At 39.1% G+C, this 17,106-nt stretch overlaps 1 protein-coding gene across 7 annotated transcripts in view; it reads left to right on the plus strand.

Annotated features, from left to right (window-relative positions):
* Window positions 1-17,106, plus strand: part of FBXO38 (F-box protein 38) — a 53,738-nt gene that overhangs the window by 28,282 nt on the left and 8,350 nt on the right. For 4 of the 7 annotated variants that reach the window (XM_005870436.2, XM_014543060.1, XM_005870435.2 and 1 more), the window contains 7 exons: window positions 1,137-1,279; window positions 2,089-2,296; window positions 5,728-5,847; window positions 7,511-7,690; window positions 9,184-9,918; window positions 15,780-15,880; window positions 16,092-16,194. In XM_005870436.2, the coding sequence (XP_005870498.1) occupies window positions 1,137-1,279; window positions 2,089-2,296; window positions 5,728-5,847; window positions 7,511-7,690; window positions 9,184-9,918; window positions 15,780-15,880; window positions 16,092-16,194 (1,590 nt within the window). The remainder of the gene's footprint in view (window positions 1-1,136; window positions 1,280-2,088; window positions 2,297-5,727; window positions 5,848-7,510; window positions 7,691-9,183; window positions 9,919-15,779; window positions 15,881-16,091; window positions 16,195-17,106) is intronic. The other 3 variants (XM_014543058.1, XM_014543059.1, XM_014543062.1) reach the window with 3 other exon arrangements.

A 17,106-nucleotide genomic window follows, 5' to 3' on the forward strand; every position in this document is an offset into this window, starting at 1 on the left:
CCCCCCCACCCCCCCCCCCCCCGTGACTTTTGCACTTGGTATTTTTCCTTATGAGGGAGTTGATTTTTCTCCCTAAGAGTGTAATACTATTTATTTCTTTAAAGGTCCTTCTTAAATACCTAAATTCTCAACCTTTAAATAAATTCAGAACTACAGAATTTTCATTGTGATACCCTCTTTAATCAAACCACGCCCCCTCACAAACACCTACAGAACTGCCTCCTCTGCTGTCTGAGCCACCGCCCAGGGATATTGTAGCTCCTCACAAAGCCTGTCTTCAGGCCTGTTTTTGGGCTCTGGGGCCTCTGTTGAGATCAGTCACTCACTAGAATGACCATGTCTCACCCACCAGAAATGAAATCCCTGGCCCAGCTGCACCAAGAAGTTATTGGGAAATCCAAACTTTAAGTTTAGGAAGTGTACACCACTTTTAAAAAATAACATTTATTGGGTTTTTGATTTGTTTGTTTTCTTAAATACAGAAGAATATAAAGAAGAAAACAAAAAAATGGCCTATAATCCCATCACTCAGAACTCCTGTTAACACTTAAAAACTAAAATAATACATGCACTTGATAAAACAATATCAATCAGTACAGAAAGGTACAAAATGAAAAGTCTCCTCTTCTCAAAGGTAACCACCATCAACGGTTTCTTGTATATTCTATGGGCAGACTATTTTGGGCATATTGCAGCCTATACATGTCTAGCATTGAAAATGATTTATATATACAAAAGGATCCTGCTATGTATGCAGTCTGGTAGCTTGTCTTCTGTACTAAGAATGTTTTGAGAGCTTTCCAAATCAAGCATATTCAGTTCTTCATTCTTTTAAAAGCTGCATAATGTTCTATTAAATTAATGCACCAATATTTCTTTAACTAGTGTCCCATTGTTGAATAGGTATGTAGGTTGTTGAGTGGATAACGTTTAAATCCAGGCTAACTTGGTTACATGTTAATGATTCCCACAGTGAAATTAGGTAACAAACATCATAGTTTACAGTTGTCAAATTGTAGAGATAAGAGAAAAATTGCTTAAAGAAACCAGAATTGGAAGTCTTTGTGACCTATAGCAAAATTCATCAGTAATGGAGAAAGTGTTGCTTAAATTCTCTGTGGCCATTTCATCAACAGATCACTCAAGATGGACACGATTGGTTGATATCAACTTAGTGCGGTGCCATGCTTTGAAGCTGGACTCCTTCGGCCAGTTTATTGAATTATTGCCCAGCCTGGAGTTTATTTCACTGGACCAGATGTTTCGTGAACCACCCAAAGTAAATCATATTTAAGAGAATTTTTGTTCATTTATTTTGGTACCCAAGGAAGAAAACAAAACAAGTGTTTTCTTCCTAATAATATACCTTTACAGTGTTATAATTGGACTTTTTACTGCCAGACTCAGTGAAGGCATAAAGGTCAGAATAATGCATGGCCTCTTCCTTGTAAATGAGTATTAAGGGGTCTCTAGAAAAGGGAAAGAAAAAAGTAAGTGGAAAAGCTGTCTTCATCAGTTTTATAAACTGAAGATACGGTAAGAGTGAAGACAGAAATTTGGGCTAATACAAATTATTACTCATACTAATTGGAACCCAAAATATAAATGAGGATTACGGATTTATTTGGAAATGTCTTACTTTGCTGCTGTCTTTTTTAGTTGGTTGTATATCCTGGGAAATTTGAGATTGCCCAGTTGAACAAAATGTTATTTTAAAACTGCTTAACAAATAAAATTTATTATACTCTCATTGTAAAAAAAATTAGTGCTTCAACTATGTTCTCTCTTATCAGTTCTTAATGGTTACATTCCCACTGTTGAGTCAGTGGACTTTGAGGTCAGAACACTGGGTTTCAAGTCCCAGCTGTACCTCTTACTGGTCATGTGCTGTTGGGCAGCTCTCTTCCCATCATGCATCTCATCTGAAAATCAAGCATAATAACAATTTATCTTGCTTGAAGTGTTGTGAGCCTTAAATGAATTCTTGTATGTGTATGTAAAAGCATTTCATAAATAAAGTTCTATTTAAATATTCTTATGTAGAGATGAAATAAGGGATATAAGTGTGTGGTTTTGTCTTAACCTTAGGGCTGTGCTCGAGTTGGTCTGAGTGCAGGCACTGGAATTGGGGTGTCCTCAGCCCTTGTCAGCAACCAGAACTCTAACAACGACAATGATAACAATGCCCAGAATAATGCCAACATCCATGACAACAATCATCATCCAGATGACTCAGATGAGGAGAATGACTTCCGGCAGGATCTACAACCAGGAGAGCAGCAGTTTGCAGCCGACGGTAACCCAGATCTTTTGTGAGCTCCAGATAGAGATGATTTTTACTTTGGATCTATTCTGTTCAGAGATCTAGTCTATCTCTGACTCTATTCTGTCCTTCCCTCCATTTTACTTTGTCACTTTACACATTAGGGTCCAAGTTGACAAGGTTAATGAAGGAGTGGATGAAATTTGCCTGTCTGCTTGCTTGTTTCAAGTTCTCCATATAATGCCCTTGTCCACAGAATCTCTAAGGCTACTTACAAAATAGGAAGGACTTGTAGATGCCATGGGAAATAGGGTTCAATGCTCCTTTGAGGCCTGGCTTAACTGAGATTTAACTTTCAGGATTTGGGCAAAAGAGCAATTCTTAATGTGTTCTGACCAATAGATGTGGAGTATTCAGCTTGCACGTCCCCAGAGCTGAAAAAAAGAAATACCAGTGATGTAGTTGACATTGTGTTGGGCATCTTTCACATACCTTTCATCTCTAAGTCTTCACAACCATCCAGCAAATTAAGTACATGAACTAATAAAGACCTATTGGATTTTGCTTATGTAATTTTCCTTCCAGTTCTTTAATCTTGACTAAACATTTGCTGTGTGCCATCCCATGTGTTAGTAGGCTTCATCTGCCCCTCTGTTGGTGAGTGAGGATAGAGTGAAATTATTTTTTCCACTTCCCCAGTTGACCCTTAAGAAATAGAGAAAAGCCCTAGCTGGTTTGGCTCGATTCAGCTTAAGGGCATATGCCACGTTTGTGGGCTCAATCCCCAGTAGGGGGTACCCAGGAGGCAGCCAGTCAATGATTCTCTCTCATCATTGATATTTCTGTCTATCTCTCCCTCTCCCTTCCTCTCTGAAATCAATAAAAAATATATAAGAAAAAAAGAACTAGGGAAGAATCTCTTCTAGCCATCTAACTGTTGCCCCTCACCCATTCTTGTGGGCATAGTAATTAATGAGAACAAAGCCCTGATGGTATATAACTGCTTTGATAATGAAAGCATACTGTGTATAGAGCATGAATTCCTTTAAGGTCACTCTTTAGTATGCAGCCCCTCATCTAGGAATCATCTGTAGACATTGTCTTCCCTTTCCCACCTCACAGAAATCTCCATTTTGATTCTTGAAAGTCAACAGTGACTCTTAACAAAAGCTAGTAGTCATTTCTCCACTTTCATCTTAGTTGACATCTCAGCAGCATTTGTCATTGTTGCCCACTTCTACCTTCCTGAGATATTTTCTTCTCTTGTCATCTCTGAAACCATTTTCCTGGTTTTCCTCCTATCTCATTGGACATGCCTGCTCAGTTTCCTTTCCTTGCACCATTTGCTCTATTCCACATTTCTTCTTGATCAGGTTACTTGGCCGTATGTTTCTCAGTGCATAATGGAGAATGCCTTCCATTGTGAATCACTTATTGGTGTAGCAGGGATCAAAATGTGCAAGAACACTGTGTTTGATTTAAGAGAGAACAATGGAATTCAAATCTACTAACATAGAAACTTAAGCTTTTAGTTTGTGTGGGACTTACACACAAACCAAATACTCGAGGTATAGTCTTGTTAAACCAGAGATCTTGTGATCTTGTGCTGTGAAAGACCGAGCAATTAAAAAAAAAAAAAAAAGTGCCACAAAGATTCAAAATTAAAAGGGATCAGTGAGAATTAGTTGACATGACTAACATTGATGCTTCCACTCTAGGTGCAAATTTAGCATTATTTGTAAAGTTAGATTAAAATTTGGATTGACATGTTTACTTTCCTTAATGTAGAATTTTTTTATATATAATATATTTTTATTGATTTCAGAGAGGAAGGGAGAGGGAGAGAGATAGAAACCTCAATGATGAGAGAGAATCATTGATCGGCTGCCTCCTGCACGCCCCCCCAACTGGGGATCGAGCCCACAACCTGCCATGTGCCCTTGACTGGAATCGAACCTGGGACCCTTCAGTCTGCAACACTCTATCCACTGAGCCAAACCAGCTAGGGCTTACTGTAGAATTTTAAAACTTTTCACACATGGGTCTCTAATGAGTTTTGGACCAACCCCAGAATGAAGCAAAGCCATCCCCTCTCTATTACCCTGTTGTATTTAGCTTCACCAGCTTGCATTAACTTGGCTTATCTCTTTAAGGAGATTCTTTCAGGAACCGGATTCTCTTTTGGTTTTTTTCATCTAACTCAAATGGTTGGGTGGTTGATTTCTCAGCAGTAGCTATTGAACATCCTTAAGCATTGAGGATATAGTGGTGAACAAGGTGGACGTCTGCTGTCCTCCTCTGAGTTGAGCCTGAGCTGTAAAGGTGTAGGATAGTGTTGGTATTATCTTGACTGAAACTGAGATAAGGCACAGGCTTATCAGGGGGTACTGTGAGTGCCCTGAATACTGATTTGAGGGATTTGGATTTAATTTTTAAAAGCTAGCAAAGCCAGCAATTTTTTATTTAGGGTCCTCTTGGAAAAGTGACCGTTTTATCTTAAGACTGGTAAACTGATTGAAACTTTAGTACTTATAGTAAACTGATTGAAGCTTAGCAATCTGAAATTGTTCACTGTGCTTATCCTCTGGAAAATATATAAAAGTACACATTTTTATTTATTGACTAGAGGCCCGGTGCACGAAATCCTGCACCAGTGGGGTCCCTCGACCTGGCCTGCACCCTCTTGCAGTCTGGGACTCCTCTGGGAATGTCGGATAGCCAATTTTGGACCAATCCCTGCAGGCCTGATCCAGACAGGAGGGAGCCCAATCCTGTGCGTTGAGCGTCTGTCCCCTGGTGGTCAGTGAGCATCATAGCAACCAGTCGACCGGTTGTTCAGTTGCTTAGGCTTTTTTATATATAGATAGGCACTAGTAACTAGTGAAGACTTTGTTGTACATTAAACGTTTGAATACTATTAAAATGTCAATAATGTACTTAGTGTATTTGTTAGTAATCCTTGCCACACATTAGCCAAAAATGATACCAGAGCCTTTAGGGAGTAGGAAAGGAAAAACAATTTGAGCTTGCCTACCCAGAACATCCTGGATTAGCTGGCAGGTACTATGAAACTAATTGCTTATAAGATGATCCTAAGGTCTTCCAGTAGGTGGCTCTTCCTATCTTAAAGCAAATAGCTTACAGGGAGACAAACAGTTGCCTGGTACAGCCATCTCTGATAGCATCTTCAGGAATAAAAATGGTGTTTTCTCTCAGCTGTGTGCCTTTGTCCCTGCTTTTATCTTACAGTGATGGGCTTTCTCCACGAAGTGATCCCTCCTCTCCTACAGAACAGTTGGCCACTTCTTGTTAATGTTAATATAGTGAAGCACAATTTTATGATAGTTCTCCAAAGTGGGCCTAATAATCAGGGGGGTGTTCATTTCTCAGGGGTGCCCTGTTTGGGCTGCCTTTGTGGTTTTCTTAGACCTTTCCTGGTTTGACTTTGTTTATTTTTATTTAAGCATTGAATGAGATGGAAGACATGGTGCAAGAAGATGGAGAGGTGATGGCTGAGAGTGGACATGAGACTCCAGCTCACAGTCAGGCAGTTCTTCCTGTGGATGTTGATGAGGAACAAGCAGGTAACCATGTGACTTCCCACAGTCATGGTTGTGAAAACTAGGGCCTGACTAATGAAGTAAAACACTAAGAATGGTTAATTTTTTTTTTATTTTTTTACATTACAGCTAATGATATGTTATATGCTATTTATTATTGAGGACTATATTATATTTGTGTCGTCCTCGCTACTTTTATATATATTTTACTAAAGTTTGCTCTTAATTTTTTGTGACTGTGACGATAACTTTATTGGCATATGCCGTGTGTGTGTGTGTGTGTGTGTGTGTGTGTGTAGATGCAGAAAGCACTCAAATTGTTAATGGGAAAATAAATGACCTGACTAAATATTTTGCTTCTCCTCTCCCTTCATTTTGGTGTTGAAGGGAAGCAGTGGAGAGTTGACCTGGTTTAGTAAATAGATCAAGATCTAAACTTTTGCTCTGGTTGACTTATGGCAGTCTATAGTCAAAGGCCCCTAAAGATGATCTAATACCACCCTTCATTATGCAGTAGGGAAACTAATATTCTTTCACAAGTTTGAAAGTTTTTGCCTGTGACCACTCAGCCAGTGAGCAAGGGACAGAATTGAGATTAGATCTAAAATTATTTCACTCCTGATCTATTGGAAGGCTACCTTGTCTTTGAGTTGAAAATATGTGTACCCTGTTTTAAGTGTCTTACAGATGCAGTCATTTAACTAATATTGAGTGCCTATTCTTTGCCAGGAATTGTACAATGTTAACAGGAAAAAGATAGGCCAGGTTCCTTGGAGCTTACATTTTATTGATGGAGCGAATATCAGTCACTCTCCAGAGAAAATTGGCTCTGGTTTACTGTGTTAGTGCCAAGCAGATTAAACATTTTTTACATACCTATAAATATTCAATCAAACTGTAATGTTGCATCTAGCCTTTAGGTGCATCCAATGAGATAGATCTACATTCTGTTAAAGAATGCATAGAGTCCCATAGATGTCTGAGGTTCGTCTTCATTTCCTTTGCCTTCTTTGTACATTTGCAAAATTGGAAAAACAGCCTATTTGAAAGATGATTATCATGACTCTTATTTTGATTATATTAGCATGATTTATGTGACTTTTTCTTTTCTTTCTTTTCTTTTTTTGTTAATTCTTACCTGAGGATATTTTTTCCATTGCTTTTCATAGAGATAGGGAGAGAGGGGAGGAGGGAGGGAGGGGGAGAAAGAGAAACATCAATGCTGAGGGAGACACATTGACTGGTTAACTCCCGCATGCACCCCAATTGGGGGTCGGAGTGAACCTGAAACCCAGGTAAGTGCCCTTGACCAGGACTCGAATCCAAAACCCTTTGGTATATGGGCCGATGTTGTAACCATTGGGAAACACTAGCCAGGGCGTCTTATGTGACATTTTCAAATAGTGAAGATCCTGTAGGGAGAGGCCATATAATCTGTTTTAATTTGTCTCTAGAAATGTATAAAGTTTGTTGTTGACATGTTAATCATACTTAATGTTTATATAATGCTTTAGAGTTAAAGTGCTTTCACAGTATCTCATCCAAGTGTATATTCCATTAAAATGAGTAATAAGGGAGGCTCCATAGAACCAAAGCATGTGTGTGAGCCCAGGTTCCTGGAAACAGTACTTAGAATGAGAGCTTTTCTTGGGCAAAAAATAACTTACTCCTGTGCTTTTTGTTTTAGGACCCAGTGGGCTTCAACGTGTAGTAAAACCAACCCCAATTACTGTTCATGATTCAGAGAGTGATGATGAGGAAGATAGTCTAGAGCTCCAAGAAGTCTGGATTCCTAAGAATGGTACTCGGCGTTACTCTGAGCGGGAAGAAAAAAAGAGAGAGTCAGAGCAGTCCAGGGAATTGTCAGGTGAGAGATTTTGTCGTGCCCCGACCTACTAGGTGAGAGTCATGAGAACCGACACACGTGGCCTTTATTTATATCAGATGTCCCACCATGGCTTGTGATGCAGTTCACATCTCCTTACGAAATGTGACAGGAGCAGGAAAGGCAGTAGCCCAAGTGAGAGTGGAATCGGGGTGTGCTATCTAGGGCGAGTGGAGCACAACAAAAATATTGTGGAGTTGGGGCTCCGGGAAGAGAAGACGTGAGGACTGTGATTCCTAAGGCTTTTAGGAAGTGGAGATGTCAGGGGGTTAGGGGTTAGAGAGGGCTTAGTCAATGAGCCATCCAGAGGAATGAGCACACAGACATTCCCCAGCTCATAACCTGTTCAGTTGTGCTTAGTGAATGTTGGTGGCTGGTTTGGTGCTTGGGGAGTCCTTTTGGGTATGTTCCTAAAATCCCCTGCCTCTTTTCAAATCTGGTCCACAGCCTTCTGCCATTTGCTTCACCAGAAAACTATAATTCTCTTAACTTTTAGGTTTGTACTTCCTTGTCTTTCCTTCCCTCTTGTTTCTCAGAACCATATGCTTACCACTTTCATCAAAGAATGAGGTTTTAAAAATTCTCCACTCATTTTTTCTTGGGTACTCTCTCCTTTATATGTTTGAATGCTTAGTTCATTATACATTTAACACAAAACCTGAAATATATATACACTTCTGTGTACGGAAAGCTCAGTTCTTGAGACTGGGGAAATTTACTCACCATTGACTAATCACACAATTCTTATTTTATGCCTTTTAAGAAATTCAGATATCTTTACACTGTGGTTGAAAGGAGCTTTAATGGAAACTGAAATTAGGAGTAGTGTGACCAGCTGGTTAACTTATGTCTCCTAGAAAGTTCAGTTTCTGAATGTAGAAACTAGATCTTCTGCCAGCCTGATAAAACATGATTTGTTTACGTATCCTTTATATATTCATTGAGCCTTACTGTGCCCCAGGAACTCTGTTAGATGCCATGAGGGATAGAGATGAGTAAGGCATAATCTCTCTGGGGAACCTCTAGTCTGGTTGAAGTGTCAGGTCAAAAACATGTATAATCATACCACAGGGAATGTATTACAGTGGTTTTGGGGGTGGGGGTGCAGAACAGATTGAACAGAGTTCCAAGGCTGAAGAATTGGTGAGAACAAAGGCCCCGAGGGAGTAAGGCAGGGGTATAGTTGGGGAAAAGTTTGGGCTGGGGTATAGAATGTATGCAGCGGGGAGAAGAATAGAATGTAAGTATGAAATCAGATCATACTGAGCCTTGAAGGCTGAGCTGAGGAGTATAAACCTAGAAAGCACTAGGAAGCCATAGAGAATTTTTGAGTAACTGAGTGATGTGGTCACCATTATACTTTAGGAAAATTAGTGTACATTGTTTCCTGTTCCAAATTTATTCTTGCCTTTTGTCCAGAATTTGTACTGAAATCTTTTCTTTTCCTTGGGCCATTCTTCTTTTTCTATAAGCAGTAAGTGGAAAAGGCAAGACTCCACTTCGAAAGAGGTACAACTCCCATCAGATGGGCCAATCGAAGCAGTTTCCCCTCGAGGAAAGCAGCTGTGAGAAAGGCTGTCAGGTCACCAGTGAGCAGATCAAAGCCGATATGAAAGCAGCTAGGGATATTCCTGAAAAGAAAAAAAACAAGGATGTGTATCCCAGCTGCAGCAGCACCACCGCCAGCACAGTGGGAAACTCCAGCTCACTCAGCACTGCTTCTCAAAGCCCTGACTGTGTAAGGACGGTGAACAGCAGCGGCTCTTCCGAGCCTAGCCCTACAGAAGTGGATGTGTCCAGGCAGTGTGTCTGCTCCCCCGCTGGGTCAGAGGACTCTGAGGCCATGGAGGAGGGAGATGCAGAGAGTTCTGTCTGCCCCAGATGCTGCTGTCACAGGCCCCAGGAATCCCAAAGGAGAACTAGCAGGTGTTCTGATGAGGAACGTCCTTCAACCAGCCGAGCCTGTGTTGTGAATGGCCCGGATGGTACGAGATCCGCCTTTTCCTTTAGGACTCTGCCACAAGGGGGGTCTTCAGGCCCAGCACATGATGAGAGGACTAATGGGAGTGGCTCTGGGGCTACAGGTGAGGACAGGAGGGGGAGCTCCCAGCCTGAGAGCTGTGACGTGCAGTCTAATGAAGACTACCCTCGGAGGCCCCTAACAAGGGCCAGGAGCAGACTCTCCCATGTACCGCTGGTATCTGAGTCAGGTATGACAATGCTGCCAGGACTAGCACCTGCAGGTTAGGACTGGAGAAGGGCATTAGCTCATTCCACACGTTTTCCTACATAAATCCAGTGAGGCAAACTGAATTCTATGTTGGTGTTCTGTGATCCTACAGATTTTGAGCTACTTTTCAGCAGTGATTGGGGGAGGGAAGGGTGTGTAAAACAGCTTGTAAAGCATCCAACACAGGAAAACTCAGGAAGTTGTTTCTAAGAAAAAAGTATTACTGTGTATATTGACCCTAAACACAACACTGATTCTGATGTGTAAGCCCCAATGGATAAACTCTACTGCCATCCCACACACTAGGGAAGTCTCACTGTGGGTGACGTTTTGAACCTTAGCCAGAAGAAGGTAAGGACCTGAAATGGCTGGGGCTGTGGGAACAGGTATGGATATACCCCTACATCTGCCTCTGTAGTTACCTAGTAGTGTTTTCTGAAGTGTAGTTTTGTTTCTAGTTACATTTGCCAGGATATAAGCAGGTAAGTAGTTTAGCTGAGGATTATTTTGGTAAAGTTATACTCAAACATAAATGTATATAATTCCATTAATATTTACAATGTGAAAACTAAGGAATTAAGGGTGGGGTGAACACATTTCTTAGTCATAATTCTATTTATATCAGACTTTAAGTTATCTCTGTCTTTATTAAGTCATGTGTACCTATCAATAAATAATAATATATTTTAATTTTATCCAAGTTTCCCTCAATTTCAAAATCTTACAATCCCCCCAAGACATAGAGTTGATGTTTTTTTATATACTAAGTAGACCTGATTGCATCATGTGGAATTAAACAAACAAAAATAAGATTTTATAAGATAAATATGAGAACTTAATTATGTGCTAATTCTCATAGTAACATAAACTCATATTAAAACATATATATGAGTTTTATTTGAAGATTTCATTATGCTTTGCAAAAACTAGTTCTGTCATGATGACTGGCTTGAATTTTAAATGCTTTATGATATTTTTTATGCATAATGGAATTTACCATTTTAACGTTTTTGAAGTATGCAGTTCATTGGCATTAAGCACGTTCATATTGTTGTGCAACCATCACCAGCATCCATCTGAACTTTTCATCATCCCAAATGGAAATTCTGTGCCCATACACAGCAACTCCTCATTAAACAGAAACTCCCCATTAGGACACTTTCGTTGATAGCTTTTTTTCATTTGTAAAGTCAGATCTATGTGTTTAGTTTTATGTTTTTTTCCCTTTGTTTTTATGCTATGGAAGGCCTTTCCTACAACTGTTTCAAATAATTGTTCACATCTCTGTATTTGTTTATTCATTTATTTGTTTATTTAATTCTTTATTTTAATCTGTGGGAACTAACTTGATATTTTATTTCAAATTGTCACCAAGTTGTGTCAGTACTATTTATTGACATCCATTCTCATGTCATTATTTTGAAATGCTCTTTTATCTTATACCTTTGATACACTTAAGTTTATCTCTGGGCATTCGATTCTATTCCACTGCTCTCTCCTCTTTCATTATTCTTTGTCAAAATTTCCTTGACTGGTCCTATTTTATCATTTACTTTTTAGAGTTGTATTTTAAAATAACTTTGTCAAGCTCTAAAAGCAAATCTTGTTTTTGTTTGGAATTCTATTACATTGATTGAAAAGATTATTGTAATTTTTGCAGCACTGAGCCTTCCTATTTAGAAACTATTACTTTGTCTCCTATTTTGTCTTATGTCTCCTGGTAAAATTTTATAGTTGTTACTGTTTTGGGAGTTTTGGTTTGTTTTATTTTTGTTTTTAACATAGATCATTTATATTAACCGTAGGGAGATAGGGGGCTTTGACTTCTTTCTGTGTGTGTGTGTGTTCTGCTATCCCTCTTACTATTTCCTTCTGACTTGTTTTGTAACTAGAACTTTTTCTTAGGTTAAAGAATTCCCAAGAATTTTTTTAAAAAAGGTTTCTTATAGCGCTTTTTACTTTTTTAAGTAAATTACATTTGTTATCGTGTTTTTTTTTAATTTGAGATAACTTCTCATGTATGTAGCTGATGTGTAAATAGTAGGTTAATTATTTTCTTTTTCTTTTTTTTCTAAATATAATTTATTGATTTTTACAGAGAGGAAGGGAGAGGGATAGAGAGTTAGAGAGAGAAACATCGATCAGCTGCTTCCTGCACAACCCCCACTGGGGATCGAGCCTGCAACCAAGGTACATGCCCTTGACCGGAATCGAACCTGGGACCCTTCAGTCCGCAGGCCCATGTTCTACCCACTGAGCCAAACCGGTTAGGGCTAGGTTAATTATTTTCTAATATTTTTTACACACAATACAAATGTCCATTTACTTTCATTTTTTTAAAATTTAAGTTCTTTATTGTTGAAAGTATTATATATGTCTCCTTTGCTCTCTCCCCGGATGCTCCTACCACCCAGCATATGCCCTCACCCCCCTACTGTCTGTGTCCATTGGTTATGCTTATATGCATGCATACAAGTCCTTTGGTTGATTATTTACTTTCAATAAAAATTTTCTGGAGATATGTCAAAGTGCTGCTTTTAATACTATCCAGATCTTTTGGAAAGAACAACAAATTATTTGGATGGCTTTCATCTTATTTTTACTCTAGCATGTTTTTTATATCTATCAGCCATCATGCTTTAAAAGTTTTAAGGAGAAAAATCCAACTCATAAAGGAACAAACTTGATTGAGTGTTTTGGACTTTTTAAAAATTACTTTAAAGAAAACATTTGAATTTTTTATTTAGTTTTCAATTTATGGCCTTATGTAGTGTTAAAACCATGTTAGAAGCTAATATAGTTATTTGTCTTGTGAATTCCTATTTTGATAATAAATGCTTGTAAGTTTTTTTTTAATCCTCATTGTATAATACTTTATAAAATAAATATCACAAAAATAACTAATTGGATTGTCAAAGAATAACATTTAGGGTTGATATGTTATGATTCTCATAAAATACTAACTTTTTCCCTTGACACCTAACACTGGATTGGTTTGCTTTAACAAACCAGTTATGTTTCTGTAGCACCTTCTAACCTAATGTTAACTACACTATGTTGTAATTCGTGTTTTACTGTTTTTCCAATAGACTATGAGCTCTATGAGGGCAGGGACAATGTCTGCTTGTTCGCTATCATATGCCCAGCTTCTAGAATAATGGGGCTCAGTGAATAATTGTGAACTTAATCAGTGGTAGGAACCATCATTTGAGGTATGTTGGTGCTGGTGGATCAGCGATTTTTAACCGGTGTGCTGCAAGAATTTTTAAAATAAGCAATACCTATTTAGATAGGGACACTGACCTCTTTTCCTAAGATTGTCAAATTAAAAATGACAACGACCAACACAGTAGCCATCTAGTGTGAATGAATCAGAATTATACCCATTTTTTTTTGTCAGGTCAGCAAAAAATATATTTTTGGTGTGCTGCAGAATTTTAGATATTAGTTTGTGTGTGCCATAAGATGAGTAAGGTTGAAAATTGCTGTGATGTATGCATGAAATCACTAACAGTTGTCCCTACACAAAGAAGGTGGTGTAAGAAAATAACAGGGTGAATTCTGTCTTCCTTTTACATTGGGAAGCCTTTGTTTTTCAAGGTTATCGATATATAAAGTGTGATTTCATTTTATAACTTTTCTTAGAAAACATAAACAGCCAATGTGGGCACTCTGGAGAGCAGGAAATTTAACTTTGAACCACATATTCTGATGAATTAAAGGGGAGGGGAGAGAGCAATCCAGGAACGTGAGAGTTTGAAAATTGGATTGTGAAAGGAGAATGCTAATAGAAAATTCTGTTCTGAACACTGTCACAAAGGAATGGAAACAGACGTGCTTTTTGTGTGTTTGTTCCCTTTCATTTTTGTGGTTTGGGGAGAGGGAACCAGGACCTATTATTGGTTGTAACAAGTGTGTGAATTTTGTCTGTTACGTGAATTATGCTGCCTTTAGAAGATGCCTTGTTAATGAAGATAATTAGATTTTGCACGAAGTTCCTGCAGGAATACTGTGGAAAGCGGCCTTCACTGGGTTGCCTAGATCAAGAGTTTTTATGTTTTTCCAGAACCCCTGGGCTTTGCTTGGGTTCAGGGTCATTTTAGGAAGTTTGATGGGTAGAACTCTTGGGTTTCCTTTTAAGCTTCATCCAAAGCAGCTGATTTCAGTTGTTTTGCATGGTAAAATTTCACAAAGTTTTCAGATGGTGGAGGAAAGGTTCTGGTATGTCAAAAACACACACTTGGACTCTTTAGAGTTCCCATCTAACCCACGCCTTTGGGAATTGGCACCTTGTTTGCCTATCTTTCTTAGTAATCTTTCATGTCTGAAGTTGAAGAATTACCAAGTGGAGTGTTGTAGTCTAGAAGTGGTGTGTGAAAGCAATATGATAGGATTTCATTTGTGAATCTCAATTTTACTTTATCCGTGTCTCCTTTGCTACAGAATGAATATCAAAAACAAGGACTGACTTTCCGTGTCTTGTTTAGAATATATATGTGCTTCTTAAGTTTTAGAGATGAATTTAGAACTTATATTTAAGATCATATTTACTTTGCAAATTAAGCAAAATGTTTTATAACAATACTAGCAAATGAGTTAGGGCCGTGGTCAGCAAACCGCGGCTCACGAGCCACATGCGGCTCTTTGGCCCCTTGAGTGTGGCTCTTCCACAAAATACCGGCTCTTCCACAAAATACCAAGTTCTGCGCATGGGCCACGAAGTTTCAATCACACTGTACGTGATTGCCCGCACGTGATAGTTTGTGGAAGAGCCACACTCAAGGGGCCAAAGAGCCGCATGTGGCTCGTGAGCCGCAGTTTGCCAAGCCGCAGTTTGCCGACCACTGAGTTAGTGCCTTACCAGCTAGGGTTTGGGAGATAAAGGATTACAAGTTTTCTAACATAGTGATTGCCTGAGTTTTGCTCCTGGTTCTACCAGTTACACCTTCACAAGCTTCCCATGTCTCAGTTTCTTGATTTGTAAAATAAGAATAATAAATCTATCTCAAAGGGCTGTTGTAAGAAACCCTTAGAAAAGTGCCTGACACAGAGTAGGTGCTCAGTAAATATTTGCTATTATTATTATCTCACTTAACGTATCTCTAATACAGCGGTTGCCAACCTTTCGGACCTCACGGACCACCGGTGGTCTGCGGACCACTGGTTGGCGACTGCTGCTCTAATGCATTCATTCATTCAATGAATGCTGAGTGCCACTCATTCAATAAATGTTCATTTTAGCTCATTGCTAATAGCTGACATTGACACAAAAATGAAATAAGACAGTAATGTTGCCTTCAAAGAGCTTTTAGTTTAAATAGAGAAACAAAACAGGTATACAGGGAATTACAGAACCCTATATAATGTTTGGGAATCCAGGTGATTTGATAGAGCAGGTAGCATTTGAGATGGTCTTTTCAGGGATGGGTAGTATTTTCAAAAGTGAAGTCTGGAAAGTTGTTCTGGGAGAAGGAGCTAGAATGATTAATGGTGTCAGAGGCATTGGCAATGGGAGGTGATTGGATAATAGTATAGAATAAAACTGAACAGGTGGAGACAAAGCATCACTCTAAATGTCAGGCATTGAAACGCATGTATTAATCAGTAGTCGAGAACTTACAGTTGTTTAGCAGGAAACGAGTGAGTTTAATTCACCAATAATATTTCAGATGGCTTGAGTGACTAGAGATGGGAATGTTCCTTAGATTGTCAGAATGCCCCAGGGATGAAAAGTATACTGTGTTTGAGGTAATGGAGGGCGATCTTGTTTGGGAACAGTCAGTTGGAAGTAGTGGTCTGACTGTATTCCATTGGGGACCATGTTCCTCTTGCTTTTTCTAGAGGTTGCTAAAACAAAGCCACGGCATACTATGAAGCGGAAGCGGACAGCAGATAAGTCCACCAGTACCAGTGATCCTGTGATTGAGGATGACCATGTGCAGGTGAAGAAAAAGCTCTCCCTTACCTTTCAGGCCAGCCAGGGTCCTGAATAATGTAAAGGAACTGAAGTTTCCCTTTTTATATACTTTTTTTTCCCTCTAAATAGAAGAAATTGGTAATAACGGCTTCTCACTTGTGCCAGTGAAAACATTTAAGTTTTCCAAAGAAAGTACAGAAAAAGACATCTAACTTAAAAATATTTCTCCTCTATAGGTCCTTGTGTTAAAGTCCAAAAATCTTGTTGGAGTCACTATGACCAACTGTGGAATCACAGATCTGGTGCTAAAAGACTGTCCCAAGATGATGTTCATCCATGGTATGTATTTGGGCTCATGTCATACAAGAGCATCATGAAGGAGTTTAAAGAATTAAGGACTCAGAAAGGAATCATTATGTTGGATTATATCTAATTCTGTCCTCGTTCTGTAGTTCTCAAATAATTACTCAGTAGTATTTGTGAGGGGCCTGTCTCTGCCATTTGCTGTCTTTGTGATGTTGGACATGTTTTGCGTGCAGATGTTTTGGGGGAAGCGGTAACTGGGCCTTTAAGTGCCTCACTGCTCTGGAGTTTGTTGACATGATTAAACCTAACCTCAGTTCATGGCCTATTATCATTATTCCAAGCCCCGCTTTTCTTTGTAGTCCCATGTGCCCTGCCCCTCTTTGCCAATCCCATCGGCTCCCTCCATCTATGCCTGTGTATTTAATATATATCCTTCCATGTATTTGCTTGTATACATGTTTATCTCTGAACAAATAATAGGGTATTATTTTATGTGAGCTTTTAAAATTCTAGGTACATAATATGTCCTTTACATGATCTGTTTATTTTTCCATTCCACTCAAAATTATATTTTTGATAGCTATCCAGGTAAAATTGTGAGGATCTCACTCGTGTCTTGCCATGGGACAGTTATATATTCTCTGTGGGGTTGTTGTGTTTTTTTCAGTCTGTAAAGTATGCATGATTATGCTTACCTTATAAAGCACTTATGAAGGTTAAATGTAATTGATATGTGGGTATGTATATGTACACAACATATGCACATACAGTAGAGGGTCTGACCTCTAGTAAAAGCCTAATAAATGTTAATTTCTATTATATTAGTACTAGAGGCCCGGTGCACAAAAATTGGTTGCGGTGCCCCCTGTCACGCACAGAGCAGGGCCGATCAGGGGGTTGGGGCGCCACCACTGTCACACTCGGGGCAGGGCTGATGGAGAAGAG

The sequence above is a fragment of the Myotis brandtii genome, unplaced genomic scaffold (genome assembly GCF_000412655.1).
Source record: "Myotis brandtii unplaced genomic scaffold, ASM41265v1 scaffold32, whole genome shotgun sequence".
Lineage (NCBI taxonomy): Eukaryota > Metazoa > Chordata > Mammalia > Chiroptera > Vespertilionidae > Myotis > Myotis brandtii.